The sequence below is a fragment of the Pempheris klunzingeri genome, chromosome 21, assembly GCF_042242105.1.
Source record: "Pempheris klunzingeri isolate RE-2024b chromosome 21, fPemKlu1.hap1, whole genome shotgun sequence".
Lineage (NCBI taxonomy): Eukaryota > Metazoa > Chordata > Actinopteri > Acropomatiformes > Pempheridae > Pempheris > Pempheris klunzingeri.
Window position 1 is genome coordinate 9,910,456 of NC_092032.1, and position 17,959 is coordinate 9,928,414.

General features: G+C 43.4%; 1 protein-coding gene across 1 annotated transcript; it reads right to left on the reverse strand.

The window, feature by feature from the left end:
• Positions 1-842: 842 nt before the first annotated feature.
• oplah (5-oxoprolinase, ATP-hydrolysing) lies at positions 843-17,578 on the reverse strand. The gene is made up of 29 exons (XM_070853272.1): positions 17,524-17,578; positions 16,559-16,782; positions 15,640-15,831; positions 14,941-15,055; positions 14,308-14,431; positions 13,570-13,765; positions 13,230-13,395; positions 12,926-13,064; positions 11,610-11,677; positions 9,855-10,030; positions 9,639-9,752; positions 9,404-9,516; positions 9,131-9,301; positions 8,826-8,963; positions 8,399-8,537; positions 8,061-8,173; positions 7,238-7,389; positions 6,900-7,060; positions 6,701-6,802; positions 6,436-6,610; positions 5,800-5,984; positions 5,530-5,676; positions 3,683-3,817; positions 3,346-3,495; positions 3,046-3,203; positions 2,801-2,961; positions 2,597-2,694; positions 2,154-2,382; positions 843-2,118 (listed from the first exon to the last, which is right to left on the reverse strand). The coding sequence occupies exons 2-28, from the start codon at positions 16,727-16,729 to the stop codon at positions 2,230-2,232; spliced, it is 3,912 nt and encodes a 1,303-aa protein (XP_070709373.1). The 5' UTR covers positions 16,730-16,782; positions 17,524-17,578; the 3' UTR covers positions 843-2,118; positions 2,154-2,229.
• Positions 17,579-17,959: the final 381 nt, after the last annotated feature.

Here is a 17,959-nt window from a genome sequence, read left to right on the forward strand (position 1 = left end):
GCAAAGTGTAAAGATGGAGAAATTGGTCCAGGCAGCAGCAGCAGCAGCAGCAGGGGGTGAGTCTCAAATCCTCTGAGTATGATAGATTGTTTTACCACACGAATTGTGATCAACAAACAAGGGAACTATCTGTGATCTGCAGTCCACGGCCTCTGCAGTTTTCAGCACCCACCCACCCACACACACACAGAGCCAGCTGATTTACATCAACAGTCCAGCAGCCGTCAGCCTCCTGCTGCTTCCTCCTCTGTGGCCACTATCTCTATATCAGCTGCCTACGCATGCCTGCACTCCCTCACCATCTCCCCGATCACCCCCGACCAAAAGACGGGAGGAGGGGACACCACTTAAACGGGGATGTGCCCCCCTCCCCCAAACCCATTCTGCTTGTATCTCAACACTCCCTCTCATGAATTCACATGTATGACTGGTGGGTTGTCTGTTTTTCCTGGAGCAGGTCCCCGACTAATAATACTTGGAGGCAGTACAGTATTATTTAAATCATTTGAACTGCTCTCTACTTCATTCACCAACATAATGTTGAAATACCTTTGAATGGGACTAATGCACATGAACGAACGGACCAAACAATCCTTAAAAAGAGTGGAACAAACCAAGAGAAACTCAACCAAAGAGAAATCACTGAAATGGTAAACTACTGTTTTTGTGTTCTTTGAAATAGTTGGGAGAACTACAGACATTGTACAGATGGATTCACGTTTTAGCAAAATAAAATGCCAGCTTTGTCTTTTTTTTAATGTCAAGGTTTTCAATACTTTCTTTCTCATCCGTGTCTGGAGTGTTACATGGTTGTAGGCAAAAAAAGGACAAGCTCATTAGTAGAAATGGGCTTTATTAGTCATCGTGACTTAGTGGTTATTCCAGACAGACCAGCAGCTGCTTCCCATGGTTGCCTTTTTCTTAAACACTTTAAGACCGGCATTCTTTAAAAACTGAAAAAACATTTCAGTAGGCAAAAATACACACTATGTCTTACCTAACAGGGTAAATTTGTGTTGTCAAAATGGGACTGCAAAATATTGTATGGGTTACTCAGATTTCCCTTGGCTACCAATAAGAAAATATTCCAGCTAACATTCAACTGACCATCCATCACAATAAATCTGACTGATGCTTGAGCCATTAGTTATTAGTCATTACTCGGTCACATTGTGACAGCCTATATCTAGACTGGAGCATGTGCCTCCTTTATTTCTCACCCTATGACGACACTTTTGTTAGCACTGTTTTCTTCCATTCATTTTAAAGATTTTTTTTCCCATTTCTGACAAAGAGCACCACTTTGTCTGGCCCCTTTCTTTTTTTTAGGCCTGCTGCATTAACAATTGCCTTTTGTCATCCAAACACAAGTGGACAGCTCTGAGTACAGGTGTGACTGCACCCAAGACACACAAAGGATGATGTGATCCGTCGGACCACATTTGGAGTGTGTGTGCGCGTGTGTCCTGGGCCACACTGATGGTCTGCCTACTCAACTGACGTCCCCTTGCCTCAGTGGTCCGTACACAGATATTAAGGTGAAATTTGACTTTCCATCAGAACTAAAAGACATTATAATATGATCTCTGGAATATGTGCTGTACTGTACATGGAGAAATGCCTGCAGCAGCATGTTCACCCACTGAGCCCCGCTGATCAGCACAAGTGACAAGCAAATTTTAAATTATCGTCTCTTTTCCATGGATCCGACACCCCGCATCTCTATGCTACATCTGTCTGCTCACTGAAACTTTGCTCTGTGCTCCATAAGAGTGGTTAACACTACAGACACGTTTTGGATTGTGATATTCAAGACAATAATATTAAATGAAGCGTGATGCTATGATATTGTGACACCAGGTGTAGATATACAGACTTTTAAAAGGGAGCCCGAATAGATGAAAAGTTGCTGTTGAATTAAATTTTTCATGTTTAATTAATTTTAAATGTCTCTTATAAATGTTTATTTGCATTCAGAGCGGAGAAGCGAGGTCCGATCACAAGCTGTCACTCTAGACGCAACATGTAAACGGATGTACATAAAGCTGTCCACTTGTGATGGGATCACCTCAGACATGTTAATGCAGCAGGTCCGAGCAGGGCCTCTGTCTTTCCCATCTCTCACTCTGCTTGAGCTCCTGCAACTTCCCCACCTCTTTCCCTCTTCTTCTCCTCCTCCTCCTCCTCAGGCTCATCTGCCAACTCTCCCTCTCTCCGTCTTATTTCCTTTCACACTCCTTCTTGTGCCATTCGGTATTCAAAGACGCTGCCTCTCTCTGGGAAAGTCTCGTTCAAGCGTCTGCGCTTGGTCTGGGGCCTCCTGTCGGCCTCCTCCTCTCTTCCGTGCCCCCCTCCTCCAGGGGTGTAGAGGCAGAACATGTCCTGTAGGGGGGAGACACACAAGTCAGAAATCATCTTAAGACGTTTTGGTGTAAATAAAAGGCATTTTGGAGTTAATTCTGTTATCAGAATGCAATATGTGTTCATGCAACATAATAAAATTTTGTTTATTATTATGGTTACATGAAATGTTTAATGCCCTGACATTTTTAACTTAATAGTATTTCTTTTACACACATGCATGAGGCAGTCTTACCCCCGGCTGAAGGCTGATGCTGGTTTTGGCTCCCAGGTTGAGGACTCGGCCGTCTGCTCTGTGAAGCAGGTTCAGCCCTGCAGCACCATCCTCACCCCCTAACCAGCAAAGAGAGAGCAGAGAATAATATCATGTCAAAACCAAATAGAAAAACTGAAAAGAAAGGAGATGTTTTGCAGGCAGGTTTAAAGGGTCAGAGTTTACCCTGGAGGCCGTAGGGGCGGGTGGACCTCCTCTCAGTCAGTACAGACAGAACAACTTTGCTCCTGAACAGAAGTTTACGCATCACACCATCTCCACCACAGTATTTTCCTGCACCTCCTGAGCCGGGCCGCAGAGAGAACTGCTCTAAAACGACTGGATATCTGAACACCAGATAGACATAATATGATTATTATAAAAAAAAAAAAACATTTTTTACTGGAAGCAGCAAAGGCCAAATGTCGAACCTCTTCTCCAGAATCTCAGGGTCAGTGATGCGTGTGTTGGTCATGTGACTGTGGACTCCACTTCGCCCATTCCAGCCTGGCCCCGCCCCCGCTCCCCCAGCAACTGTCTCATAGTAACCGACCCTCTCACTGCCAAATGAAATGTTGTTCATGCATCCCTGATGGAAAGAAGAATGTAAACAAATAAGCAAACAACACAAGAAAAACATACACATAGTGTTTTGGAAAGATTTAGCCTGTTGAACGTACAATTGAGGAGAAAAACATGACTATTTTATGTACAAACCCAGTTTTTCTCACCTGCGAAGCGGCGCACACTTCAAATGCCCTAAAAATGACATCAACCACCCTCTGGGATGTGAGTACATTCCCTCCAACCACAGCTGCATTCTGGGAAGGCTGAAGGATTGAGCCAGGGGGTATGATGACTTTGATTGGTGTAAGACATCCCTGTATATGAAAAGAGGACACAGCAGAAAAAAAAACAAAAAACTATATGAACAGTAGTTAATTGGAATTTTTTAAGCATTCAATGACTTCTGAAGCCTGACTGAGCATGGCCGGCAAAAAAAAACATGTAATCAAACCATAAACATCCTTATAAACCCACCCTGGGGTGCCCTAATAAATAGCTTACCTGATTAAGGGGAATGTCCTGTCCAACCATGCAGCGCAGGCAGTAGATGAGGGCTGAGAGGGTGATGGCGCGTGGAGCATTGCAGTTCCCCCAAACCTCTGTTCCTGTCCCTGTGAAGTCAAACACCGCACTGCCCTGTGGTGATGGAGGTTTTTATGTTTTATTGCAGATTACAGTCAATGTAAGTTTGTAGTGCTTATGAGTGCATCCCAAGTCTCTTAAATTGCATCCACGTTTCACTCAGTTGCGTCTTTTCCTTGTGAGAAGAAATGAGGAAATATGAGAGAAATGAGATGTCCTTTCCTCTGAAGCGTTACACAAAGCAACATCTGTTTCTACTGACAGCAGCAGCTGATCACAGCTTTAACAGCTGTAGAGACTTTTGATGGAGGGTGTGTCTGCACCCAAGTACAGCGGCAGTGTTTTTCTCTCTATAGCCTGCACACCGTATACATACTGTGGACTCCTGCTAAGAGTTAAGGCTAAATGTTTCAAGGAACATTGAAATGATCATATGATACCCGATATCAAACCCAATGCTGAGGAGTGATCAGTCTCATATGTGACTGAATGGAAATGACGATAAATTATGTAAAAAGTGTTTTGGAAGTGTTGTTGTTGGAAGTCAGAGTAGAAGGGGTTTACATGGTTTAAAAAGGTCCCGTATTCTGCAAAATGCACTTTTTAATGTCTTTTCAATATAAATGTTCCCCTAGTGTGCCTACAGACCACCAAACTCTGAGTAAATGTCGTGATTATGATTATGGTGTCATAAGGGGGATCTGTTGATCGTGAGCTCCTCCAGCCCTTCAGCAGGCCGACGGTTCCCGCCCACTGAAAACCTAATGAGTGCACCTCGCTATCCGAGATTGTTTTTTCCTCACCAACACCAGCTCCTGGTAACATGAAGATGTGAAAGGCGAAAGCAAAGAAGCAAATTGTTTCTGTTCCTCTAAAATGGAGTATTCAGACAGAGGCTGACAACAGCTGCAGCAGCCACGTCTGATAGGAGAAAAATACATTTTTTGAACATTACACCATGTCAACCTGTTGTTGTAGGTCCTCCAAATACAAATATGAACTTTAAACATTAAATACATTATTCTGCTCATTTTAAAAGGTAAATGTGATTTTGTGTGCTTTTCTTCTTCATGTTACAGGGAGCTGGTGTTTGAGAGGAAAAAACAATGTTGAACAGTGAGGTGGGCTCAGTAGGTTTTTTTAGTGGGGACAGTCAGCCTGCCGAAAGGTTGGAGGAGGTCACATGATTAACAGATCCCGTTATGACATCATAAGGGGAGCCAAATTTAAACAGAGCGTTTTCACATGCATTTACTCAAAGGTGGAGCCGGAGAAACAGAGAGAGGACGGCCTTTTCTCATAGTTTGAGGGTCACTAAATGTATATCCATGTTAAAAAGACATTACATAGTCCATTTTGTATAATATGGGACCTTTAATTGTACCCAAAATAAAAATTAACAGGGGAAATAACAGGTCAATAAAAGAAAAATCTTTCTAATAAATGAAAAAAATGTAACATTGTAAATGTAACTAAAATCAGAGAACAAATAACAAATAACTTGGGGATACACGTGATTGTTTAATCTATTATTTATCTGTACTCCAGTATGAAACTGCAGTGATGTAACATATCAGATCAGTCCGATTGGCTGCAGCGTCCAATCAATAAATGATATCCAATAAGGGGGCCGGTAAATCCTCACTCCTCAGAGCAGAAACAACAGCTTTGGCCTCGTTTGACTTCTGGTTCAAACTAGGATCGAGGAGCGACAAAATATCCAATAAGAGACTTGGGATGCAGCCCATGTCTTTCCCTTTGCTCACCTCTTCTTCATTAATCTGAACCCTCAGTCTGATTGGCGTCCCATCATCCATGAAATCCTCCGACTCCACCTCCAAGGAGCCAGTCTGCTGCCGTCGACGACGTGCAAAGTCTCTCAGCATGTCCCTCACTGCCAGCTCTGCATTGCTCTAAAACAAGAACGTAAAGACTGTAGCGGCGCAACACCAGCAGAACTTACTGCTACTACTTTTCAGAACATTAATTCATGTATTATTTTCATCTTATACTGTTACGCTTGAAGCCACTGTTACCTGAATGTATCCCATGTAGGCCTGGACCACAGCTAACCCGTAGCTGTCAATCAACTCCCCCACCAGCTGGCTGCCTCTCTGATTGGCTGCCACCTGAGCCCGCAGGTCTGACAGGTTGTCATGGAGATTACGGGTCCCAGAGCAGTCTGGGTAGTGGGCCGGAGCCATCAGAGCGTCAGTCACAGCTGATATGGAGACAGATTGAAAAAGGCAATAGAGGAATTAAGTGGGGTGAAAGAGACATTATGGGATATAAAAATGTAGAAAGTGTTAAATAAGATGAACGTTCATTCATGTTGATTTGTCTGCTCTCCTTACAGCACCATACTTTATTAGCAATATATATTACTGCTGACCGTTTCCCAAAGCATACATTAAGCTGCTAAAAAAAGCAAACTTACAAAGAGTTCAACATTGTACAACATGTATATATACGAGATATTTGCTGCCAAACGGCAAAATGTAATGTTGATGTGAGCTGATGATGGTACTAATGTTAACTATCTATTTGTAGTTATTTGCAAATTCACTGGTGTGGTAAACTGTCTCAGGAAGATGGTCTGAAAAAGACATTGTAAGGTCTTGTTATCTTGACTTGTCTACAGCTCATTCTAGGTTCACCTCCGTCTCTCTTACCTTCTTCTTGGAAGACACCACCAGTGACGAGTTTGAAGGAAGTGAAGACGGCCCCCTCCTGCTGCAGGGAGGTGGAGTGGGGGGGCATGGAGCCTGGAGTGATGCCTCCGATGTCAGCGTGGTGCCCTCTGCTGGCTACAAAGAACACTGGACCGCTCACCCCTTTCCTAAACACCTGGGAGAAAGGGAGAAAGATTTGTGGTAAAAAAGAAACGACTGATATTCAGCAGGGCAATGATGCAGACAGAGAGCTGGACAAACTGACTGGTGTGATGACTGTGAGGTCTGGGAGGTGGCTGCCCCCGGCACAGGGGTGGTTACTCAGAATCACATCGCCTTCTTTCAGCTTGATCCCCACTGATTTGATCTGCGGGTAGAAGAAGAATCAGAAATGTCACAGCAGGGTGTTTGTTCTTTACTGTTCCAATACGATGTGTAAACTCACAGAGGCGCACACCCCTCACCTGGTACTGGACGGTCTCTTGCATGGCCCCCAGGTGGACAGGGATGTGGGGTGCGTTGGACACTAAACCACCATCTGGTCCGAACACAGCACAGGAGAAGTCGAGGCGTTCCTTGATGTTGGTTGAGATGGAGGTTCTTTGGAGAACTCTACCCATCTGTTCTGTAGAAGAAGAGAGATGGAACACATCTGAGCAAGCTAATTAATTATTTAAATCAAATTAATACTAAAATTTTTTTAGTATACACTCAGCACTCCCTCGTTTTCTGCCCTGTTCTCTACTTTGTTTCTGCCTAACAACCTTGCACCTTCCTCATCCCCTCTCCTATGTTGGTGTACCTGCTATGCTCATGAAGCGGTGGGAGAAAATGGAGAGCTGCACAGTGTTTAGCTCAGTGCCGAGGGCGCAGTGAGGGTCAGAGCCTACGGTCATACAAACGTCGCCCCCCTCTGTCAGATGGGCCTCGCAGCATGGCTCCACCAGGATGGTACTGATGAAGACAAGAGTAGAAAATACATCTACATTTATATGAGCATTTAAACAGAGTAAATACAGGCAGTGTTGCATTTTTAAAACCTGGTTAAAACCCAAATTAAGACCAAGTTAAAGTAAAAGTAGCCAAAGATGTGTCCGCACATCGAAGGAAATAAAGTAATGAAGCAACAAAACACAATGTAAGATACTGAAACAGTACTTAAGATTTCAAAATGCATCATATTTAATGGATTTCACTATTCAAAATTTAAAGAAACAAATGTTTAACTTTAAAGTAAAATTAAGAGCAGTAGATACTACAACAAAATGTAAGGATGTCCCAATCCTTTATCTGTTCATCATTTTAGTCTTTTTGGGCATCTCCAACTTACATGTTGATCAAATATGTATCTGACACGCTGACATAACAGTTGTTATTTTTCACAAGCTACTTGGTCCAAACTCTGAAGGTCCTGATCCAAAACTATGAAGTTGTTGAGCTTAAATGGTATTTATTACAGGTGCAGCTCTGCAACGCAAGCAGGCTGACAAAACACAACAGAGTCCAGTAAAGAAAGGATCGGATTGATCAGCTTTATTTTAGCCACTGATCCTTATAAATTGGCTCAGGACATCTAAAATTGATGTTTATTTGAAGGGTTGTAATGGCGGTAAGGAAATGCCTGCCTGTTTTTGTCAATGATGATGGCTGGTCCCTGGACGCTTTGACCACACTGCAGCTCCTCCCATAGATACACACTGGTGTCCAGGTTACCTTCCTCAAAGTAACACTTGGTCATCTATAGAGAAGAGCAGAGATACAATTTCCACAAGATTTCAGACCAAAGAGTTGGACTTTTTCCATTACTTTGAAAACAAAAAAAGTCCACGTTTTCATTGCCATCTATTAAATATTTGTGAAAGGAAGAGAAATATATGTTGACATAGAAAATATGAGCTTGAACAAGGTATAACAGTGTGTCTGTGTGCTTATATGTATTATATATATAGGAGAGTCCATATACCGTGACTGGTTTGGCCTGTCTGTGTCCCATCTTTGTTTTATACACCGATTTGATGCCAGATTTTCCACAACCCCTCACTCTGATGTCATCAACCATGATGGGTCTATCTGGGATTGTGAATCCAAACTCCTTCAGATAACTAAAAGGGGAAAAAAAAAAAAAAAAAAAATCAGAGGAAAGATGAAGAGGGAGAATGTAGAGTAATTAAGGTCAGAGGAACAATAGAAAACCATGAGGTCTGTAAACAAATGTCAACTCCAGAGTTTACTGAGCTTATCTCCTATGGAAAAATGACACATTCACTTCATGGAGTGTTTGTTTATACAACGTAATCAGAGGGCACACAGGAGCGAAAGTGTAAGTGGCAATGATTTATCCACTCATGAGTGAATACATGTTGCAGCCGGTGAGCAAACAAAGCGCTAACCGCTTGGTGAAGGCACCACGGAAATCTCCAGCTTGACAGGTCTTGGCGTTGCTCGGGTAACCCGCAGCGGTAACCATGAGAGCGCAGTCAGTGCCCTCATAACGCAGGTGAAGGAAAACCTCAGTAGTTATCTGACCCCTGAAGAGAACAGGAGACACAAGGTTGCATCAGTGGATCATTACTTGTTGAAAATGCATGGATTTTGTGACTATCACCTTCATTTTAACAGTGAAAATGCGTGGACTAACGCACCCCAAGAGGCTTACAATTAACCAAAATATAGGTTGTGTCTCATGGGTGCTGACCTGGTGAACCCACGTGCACAGAGTGTATCGTGGCAGCGTTTTGAGAGCTGCTTCACCCTCAAATCCAGCTCAGCGAAAGAGTGCTGCTCGTACTGCAGCGAGCACGGCTCCTGCACTTCCTCCACCACGTCGGCTAGAGCCAGACCATAGGCTGACAGCACGCCACTGTATCTGCAACACACACACACACACACACACATTACAGCATATTGTACATGAATATAGCCATCTCTCACACACATGCAACATGGAAACACAACCCATCACTCATACTTGTGTATGAAGACAGTCTTCATCCCCAAGGCTCGAGCAATAGCACAGGCATGTTGGCCCCCCGCACCCCCAAAACATGCCAACACATGTTGTGATGTGTCATGGCCCTTAGCCTGGGGGAGGGGGTATTGGAGGCATGGAGTGAGTGAGAGAGAAAGCAAAATATGAGTTTAAATGTTCGACACACTTTAACAACCAAATGTTCCGAGTTAATGTTTCACTAAGCTGGAGACACCTGCGTCAGAGCTCTGATTGGTCGACACATGGCCTCATTTGCAACGCGAATGAATCCCATAGCAACCTCCTCCACACTCATCTCTGACGTGCTGTTGGTCTCATTTGCGCTAACCTGCGAATGAAAACAAACACTTTAACTTCATAATTAAAACTCCCTTAAAGAATCATTGAGAATGTTTGAAACTCTACTGAATATCTCAGTAAATATTATTGCCTGTGATTGGTTAGAGGACAGGAAGAGGTTGATCTCCTGGGTTAGATGTTGGAAATGCTTCATGGTTTCTTCCAATGACAGCGGCTCATTTTCCCCAGGCCCAAAGATCTTTGGGAAGAAGGAGGGGAGGAGGCGACCCAGGGCCAAGTTAGCATCAGTTACAGTCAGAGGGCCACCTGAGAAAATCCCACAGAGAATCAGTATTATGTTTTTGTACGCTCATAGGCTGCTTCTGTGTATGCATGTCGGTCTTGTATCTTCACATATGTTATGTAATTCTGTGAGACTCCGGGAGGGCAACCATGTTATATGAAATGGAGCCGGCTGTTACCTAACTCCCCAACAGGGAACATTGATTTGAAGTTAAAGTAAAGAGCAGCGGCAGCTGGTGCTAAAACTTTTTGGGGACGGCACAATTTATCTTGGTGCAGCACATGTGACAGCTGCTTTAATGTCCACACAGTTACAGAGTTAATAAGAAGGAAAATGTAGCACAAACTAAGGATGTTTCCCCCACAGATCACTATATCTGTCCTTACATTAATTACAGATTGATTATAAAAGCAGTCATGTTAAAGACAGCCCAAGTCCACCAATGTCCAACTGGGATTTTTATGTTTTTAAAAATGCCAACAATAAATGGAGCATAGTTAAGCAAAAAAAGACAAAAACAAAACACAACTCTAAAATCAACACAGCAGTGTAATGCTGTCTAAGTCTCGTCAACCTGGATTGCAATAAACTCTCTACTCTGGGCTTCAGTGATTTTGTACAGTTTTTGAAGGCCCCTTAAAAACAGTGCCGTTCTCTAAATGCTCTTTCAACATGCCATCAAGGGAGGGAAGGATATCCTCTAAGGAGAGGCCCATCCATGATCGCATCTGCTGCAGAGTCTGTAAATTGGGTCTGTCCGGACCAAGCACCTTTCCTTTCCTTTGTTCCTCCAAAGAACGCCTTGAGAAAGGGTGTTTTTGTAAGGAAATGACAGAGTTTCGTTTACTTTCCATGGTTTCACCTGAACATGGCATCTTGCTCAGCTACCGGTAGGAAAGGATGATTGACTCCATCGACAGAGGCGACGTGGTGGGTGTGAGCATGACTGACACTCGCCAGTTGTCTAACCACATTAGATCAAAAACAACATTCAAACAATATTAATTTGCTGCCAATAAAAGTGTTTGGGTGGCACAGATTTGGGCCCGAGGAAAATCTGAAGGAACCAATTAAACAGCAGCCTCAAGTCACCTGCTTGCCAAAAGTTTGAGTTTATATAAGATATAATTTTGTCAGCGTCCATCACCCAGGATATATATGTATCATCATCAACCAAATACCATTTAAAAACAATATCTAATGGCTACTGACAGGCGGGAAAAGACTGAAAAACAACTTTATTTCATGATTATTTCTATCATACATCTAAATTATATTTAACATGTTTGGATAAATGTTCATCTCTTGTTATGTGCAGGGGGCCGCGTCCTAGCGCCCTCTACTGGTCAGCCGCCACTTGTAAAGAGTACAACTGTAACCTAAAACTATGACACAAGTTTCAGTTAAATCCCCTAAAATTTGGCCAATTTCCAGCCTCCACACAGCTAAACCAGATTCTCTGTCCAGAAGAAGGAGGAAGGGAACCGGACATAAGAACACAGGAATCCCAGCTGTGCACATGTAAAGAGGGTGAAACCACTGAAAGAAGGGAAAGTGAAACAAAAAGGAATGATGGTGAAGGAAGCACAAACAGTGTGTTACCTTTTCTGTAACAGGCTGGTCCTGGATGAGCACCTGCAGACTCTGGTCCGACCATAAACATCCCTGATCTGAGAGGGAAGTAAGGGAGGGAAGCAGAGAAGGGAGAGAAATCACATAAAAGGAAAGAAAAAAAATCTGGATGCAGAGTCTAAGTGAATTGGTTATATTACAATTATCAACTTATAGTGACTTTTAGTGAAACTTAAATCATGTCAGTGAGGGGTGAAGGAGGGAACTTGTCCTGGATGTGAGTTCTGACCAAGCTCAAATAAACCAATGTCCAATGCCTGTAAAGTTTATGGATTCAGTTTGTTCACAGGTAAAAGTACACATGCTCACCATTGCACACCAGCTGTGTCCACACTCAGTCATAATCATTCAGTTCAGCAAATTCACAAAGCGAAACAGTTTGCCTGCCCAGTATCACACACCTGACTAGGACCACCCGGAGCTTCAACAACAATGCTCCACCCTGTGGTCAGTGACACAGCTGCATGTGCACATACGGCAAAACAAAACACTCCAACACACATCAAGCTTCAAACTTTCAAAGCCTTTGCATTTCTGACTAAACTTGTATCATATTTTACATAGAGGTTAAATTCTGGTGTAACCTACTGACCCAAGAGGTGTTTCACTTGTGTTACTGTTTTGGAGTTGAAGCAGTGCAAGTGCAGCACTCAGTTAATCATCCACTGGAAATATATAAGCGCATAAATTACGCAGTCTTTTTATTTTATTTGATATCATCTAAATAGCAGATCTAACTGGATCTACCATAGGTAGTCCAATCATAGTGGGTAGACTCAATCGTCATCTATGCAACTATTTCGCTTTCAGGGACTTATGCATCCCCTTATATAATTCACTTTCAGACGTTATCATTCTCTGCTACCAGCTGAGAGAAGCTGTTAAGAACAGATATTTAGTTGAAACTCTTTTCATCACAGTGCACCCATTCTTGACCAAAACTTGGCTTTATATTTCTATGAATACCAGGATGTAGCCTCAAGCAGATATGAGGAGCAGGTACAGAGGTCTGCTAAGCTCACTTGCCAACTCACCACCTCCTGATTTTTTTTTCCATTTTCAAACTTGTTGTCTTTCAGTCCCAACCAACAGCGATCAAGTCACTTAAGGCAATTTATCTGACTTTACACAGCTCCGTGCTCTGTGACCACAAATGACTTTATGCAAGCCACATACTCAGAATTATTTCCACAGACCTGTCAACAGAATTTGTTCTCCAATTGTCATATACAACCATGTACAGCACACCAAACGAGGTTTCTGAGTCTGACGGCCCACCAACAGACCTGAAGAAGAGTCGTGATCCTCCGCCTGCAGCCACAGTGTTGATGTCCAGCTGAGGAGCTTGCAGGGTGACTCCAGCTGTGGTGGCCTCAAACACGTGTTCATACTGGCCAGCGTACCGACTTACATCAGTGGATGTTCCTGGACAGAAAGACAAGACAGAGGCGGGCAAGTATTAGAAGCTCAAGTCTGTAAAAATAATTAATCTATGCTCTAATTAACAATAAAAACAATAGCACCGTTCGTCACACATTCTCTTCATTCAGTAATTGTTCAACACAAACACACACACACACACACACTCACCACCCATGTCAAAGCCAATCACAGGTTTTTTCTCCATCTGACTGTAAGAGGTGATGGCGTATCCCACCACGCCGCCTGCTGGGCCGGAGAGAACGGCCCGTGAACCGCAGAACTGCTCCATGGGAGTCAGACCGCCATCTGACTGCATGAACAGGACGTCCACATCCTGAGGACAGAGGGAAGTAAGAGATGGAAGAGGTCTGAATGCGCAGATAAAACAGGACCTTAAAGTGACACCCAGCTACTGGAACATCTGGAAAATCCTATATGATCTGTGGGGTAGATGTGACCTGTTTTATACCTCTATAGACTAAGCAAATACAAACACATCTGGACACACCTTCAGGCCGCCCTTGAACCCAGAGGTGAAGCCTTTTAAATACTGATGAATTTTGGGCGTGAGGTAAGCGTCGGCACAGACGGTGTAGCCCCGAGGGACCGCCCGCACCATCGGCATGACCTCACTGGACAGAGACACCTGGGTGAAGCCCAGACGACGCGCCAGGGCCCCGACGGCTTTCTCATGATCGGACCATCTGAAGGAGAGAAAGACACACAGACAGGAATGGGTTGGAGGTGGAATACAAGCCTTAAGCAACTTCACATATAAGTGCATGTGCTTCGTTTGTGACATGTGGCAGGAAGCTAAAAATGTTAACTGCGGGTTCACTCAATGTGCCTTGTCAACTGAATTCAACTGCTTTATGAGAAATGACTGAATGGGAGTAGATTAGACGTATGGAGAGAAAGTATGTTAAGACAAACACGAACTTCCACCCAGTAAAGCACGTGGGTTGCATATACAATAGAAACGGGCTATTGGACACCCAATACTGTATATCTAACATATGGTATGTACACTATACCTCTACTCCCACAGAGACATGGAGAGCAAAAATTGCATAACTGAGTTTATAGTGACAAAAAGAAAAAACAAAAATAAAGTTTGATAAGTGAGTAGAAGTTGACAGAAGGAGAGAAAACATAATGTAAGAAACGGAGAACAAGAGGTCAGATTAGGATCTTGAGCAAATACGCCTCCATGCCCAACAGCACAAAAACAAGCTCTACTACTGACGTGTACGAGTGCAGCAGTAGGACAGCCAGACTGGTGATTCCACGAGAAAGAACTCCTCTAAGGTCTTTTTCCACTTGCTCCAGGTCCAGCTCCCTCCACACCTCCAGAGAATCCCCTGTGCTGCCTGAGGGACACCAGCACACACAGATTATCAGGATTACTTCAAATTATGTAAGGTCGTTGGGCAACGCTCTTTGGCTGAGTTTACATTCCTACATTTACAACCAACTCCATTCCTGTCGCTTCTGATAAATTACATGAAGCTGAAGATAACAAGAGATAATACGAGAGAGAAAAAGATTAGAAAGTAGGGTTTTTAATGTCCAAAAGAAAATGGAGATTTGCTTTTTGACTTGACAAAAATACGTAAGCATGTTTGCATATCATTATAATAATCAAACAAATTGACAAGTAATGCATGCATGAGTGAAAATAAGTGCTAAAACAACATTTAAAGCCTCAGAGAGCTGCTATGGCATGTCTGTAGACTATTGTCTGTAGCCTTGTCTGTATTTTGACCTGATGGTGATGCTAAATTAAAAGTTAGTGTGATCACCAAAGCTGAGATGTTACAGCGGCTAGGTTTGTGATGATTATGGTTTCGGCACATTCCTTGGGCCTTAAAATTCACACCTGTGACAACACGTTTGGTTTCTTTTCTGGGCAGCTGGCAGCCATCTTGCTTGAGGACGACTCGCTCGTCCACCTCTATTACCTCTTCATACAGCACTTCGGGAACCGCCACCTCCTGTACACACACGCACAAGTCATGTAAATTCAAAGCTGGTGTACTAACAAGACAATGATGAGCAACAGCACATGCCAGGGATATACTGCTAAGAATGATTGCAACATATTGCATACATACCACAGGTTGGCTGTAATTGAACTAGTGATCAAAGTAAACCATATACATTCAGTTTAACTATACTGTACTTACAAAGAGCAAAATACAGTTCATAGCAGAATACCCTCCTGTGATTTTCCTATTTAGCCTTTTCTATTGGTGCTTTTCTGACAGGTTGCTCTGTAACAGAGCATCAGCTTCATAGATAAGTGACCATTAATGGTACACCTGGTCTGGGGACAAACTCCAAGACCTGCCCTGTTCCTGTAACACAAGATAATGACTAACCTTGTGTTGGAGGGGCACTAGACCCGTACTCAGGCTACTCACAGACACCTCATACAGTTTAGTCAAATGGCATAATGATGCTGATGCTTTGTGACTGGGTAGCTGTGGTCAAGTATGTGTGTGCTAGGTTTTTTTTTTTTTTTTATTTGGAACATTTACGTAGACATTCATGTGTTAAGAAAACAAGTATTACAAACCAAGTCAAACAGCTTTGGCCTGGCCTGCGTGCCAATGTGCAACAAGTCCTTGAAGCCCTGCGTGACCATGAGCGCGGTCCTTTCTCCCTCCCTCTCCAGTAGCGCGTTGGTCGCCACCGTGGTACCCATTCTGATCCAGCCAATCAGAGAGGTGTCCACAGGCTGGTCGCGAGGAAATGCCCGCCCGGTTTCCTGTCGATAATTTCACACAAATATCTACATATCACGTACTGTTCATGCAGATGGTCTCTGTCATGCTTTGTTCGACTGCTGATCTGGTTTCCAGACATGTTTTGTGTTCTGCTCAATAATAATCCTTTGGTTTCCTTGGCTGAAAGTGGTAGTTATTGCTTCCCATTGTTTTACTGTTAATTTAATGATTTTTACATACATACACATTTAATGGACTAGAAAAGCTACATGGATCATGGCAAAGTATTTTCATCTACCACCACAGGACTACATTCAGACAGGGTCACATTTCATCATATTTCATGCGTGTAGCAACATGTAAATCTATACGAATGACCAATTCTGCTGTTTTTTCAATACCGTTTTCTTTTACCTGTCTATTACTTTGGAGTGAGTCTCCATGTGACTCGAGTCAGACTCATGTCTTAGCAATATGTTGTGATCAGAGTCAAAATCAATGAGGAGCAAGGGACACATGATTTGGGACTTCCAAGTCAACTATCTTGAGAATATCTTGAAAATATGAACAATGCCTTGATCAGTGAGTGAGTGGACGGCGTCTAAAAGAGCTTTTCAATCCAAACCCAGCCCATGATGTGAAGATGGCGTGTAGTGGCTCTGATGTGCATTTCCACAAACCTCGTTCTATAATGGTAACATCAACTATAAGGTGCTTCATGTTTCACAAAAGTGTGTGTTAAAACACCAGTTCATCCTGCTACATTACCTCTTCCAGGACTCTACGGATCCCCTCGGTGGGAGCGTCTTTGTAATTCTGAGGGTCCCGGGAGAGAAGTTTCAGGACTCTCTCTCGACCATCAGGCAGCCGGGCGAACACATCGGTGAAGGTGCCTCCCCGGTCGATGGCAAAGTCGAATTTCCCCATAGTCTCAGCCATGGTGAAGAGAAAGAAATGCTGCTCCTGAGTCTGAGGCTGACTGGAATCAGAGACTGTGCAAGAGTGATGACAGGTTAGCCATACCCACTCTGTAACACTGTACTGGAAAGGAAACAGCTGAGATACCAGTTGGCAATACAATGACCACTGCTAATCTTATATAATCCAGCCCTCCTCTGATGAGCTTTTTCTCCCTCTTCAGCTTCACATTTCCAAGTTTTGGCTTGGTTTGACATTTTACTGCCTACAAAACATACATTAAAATACATTCTTTAAACTAATGATGCACCACACCTCATGCTTATCTTTGCTTTAAAAGTGATATTCATTCATATTAAATAAAAAAAAAAAAACTTACTTTAGGCCAGTTTTATGCCAATTGACAGACTGTCTGCAGTATCTTTTACAAAGCATGTCAGAATTGTGACTTTTAGCATGCTACTGTAGTCCAGTGCATGTTTATGCTCATGTTAATTATTAAGGAATATTGCATCAAAGCAAACCATGGAAATCTCAGAGGAATATTGCAGGAATATCAATGAACCAGACGGTCACCATGAACCGTAAACTCGCACCACATGCAATAAGAATACACTTATTTTTGTTCTTGGCCGTCCCACAGACAATAAGCAATGGCAGCGGGTGAATGAGACAGCTCTGCTCTGCCTAAGTTAATACTTAAAGGGCCATGCTGCGGCTCACAACCTGTCTGCAAACGCAGCCTGCACAAGGCGATCGCGAAGCAACGACGCTCAAGATTTGAACCATGTGACTGTGATCGGACCTTCACTCACCTGCGAGTGTTAATCCTCAGTGATCCGGTCGCTAACAGGTCCCCTCTCCTCTCTCCTCTCCTCTCTGCCGGATGGCCCGTCTGGTCACGACAGGATCCACACAGAAGAACCAGGAGCTATTTCAACGCGCTGGTGCTGCCCGGAAGTTAAACCCCGCCCCCCTCCTCCAGGACCACACCAATCAGATGAAGGTGACATGACGGAAATCTATTGCTGGGTGCACACGTGAAATGTTGAAAGGTCTCTAAATGGTCTTCTGAAGATGTATTGTTACATATGAGAGGGCAGCTTTAGGGCTCAGTAGCAGTCGGTGCCAGGCTCCACTACCAGTGAATGGTCAACAGATGTCAGTGTGGACCTTTGTGGACATGCACATGCATGGAGAGGCAAAGGAAGGTCTGGTGTCTCCTGCACAGAAGATGGGAAATGGGATGGC

Bases quoted from the DNA above. Each gene is read 5' to 3' on its own strand.
- oplah (XM_070853272.1), bottom strand. From the start codon at position 16,729: ATGGCTGAGACTATGGGGAAATTCGACTTTGCCATCGACCGGGGAGGC. The intron at 10,031-11,609 runs GTAACACACTGT...GGATTTTCTCAG, and splicing joins ACCAGCCTGTTACAGAAAAG to GTGGCCCTCTGACTGTAACT. The intron at 9,753-9,854 runs GCAATAATATTT...TTTCATTCGCAG, and splicing joins TGTCCTCTAACCAATCACAG to GTTAGCGCAAATGAGACCAA.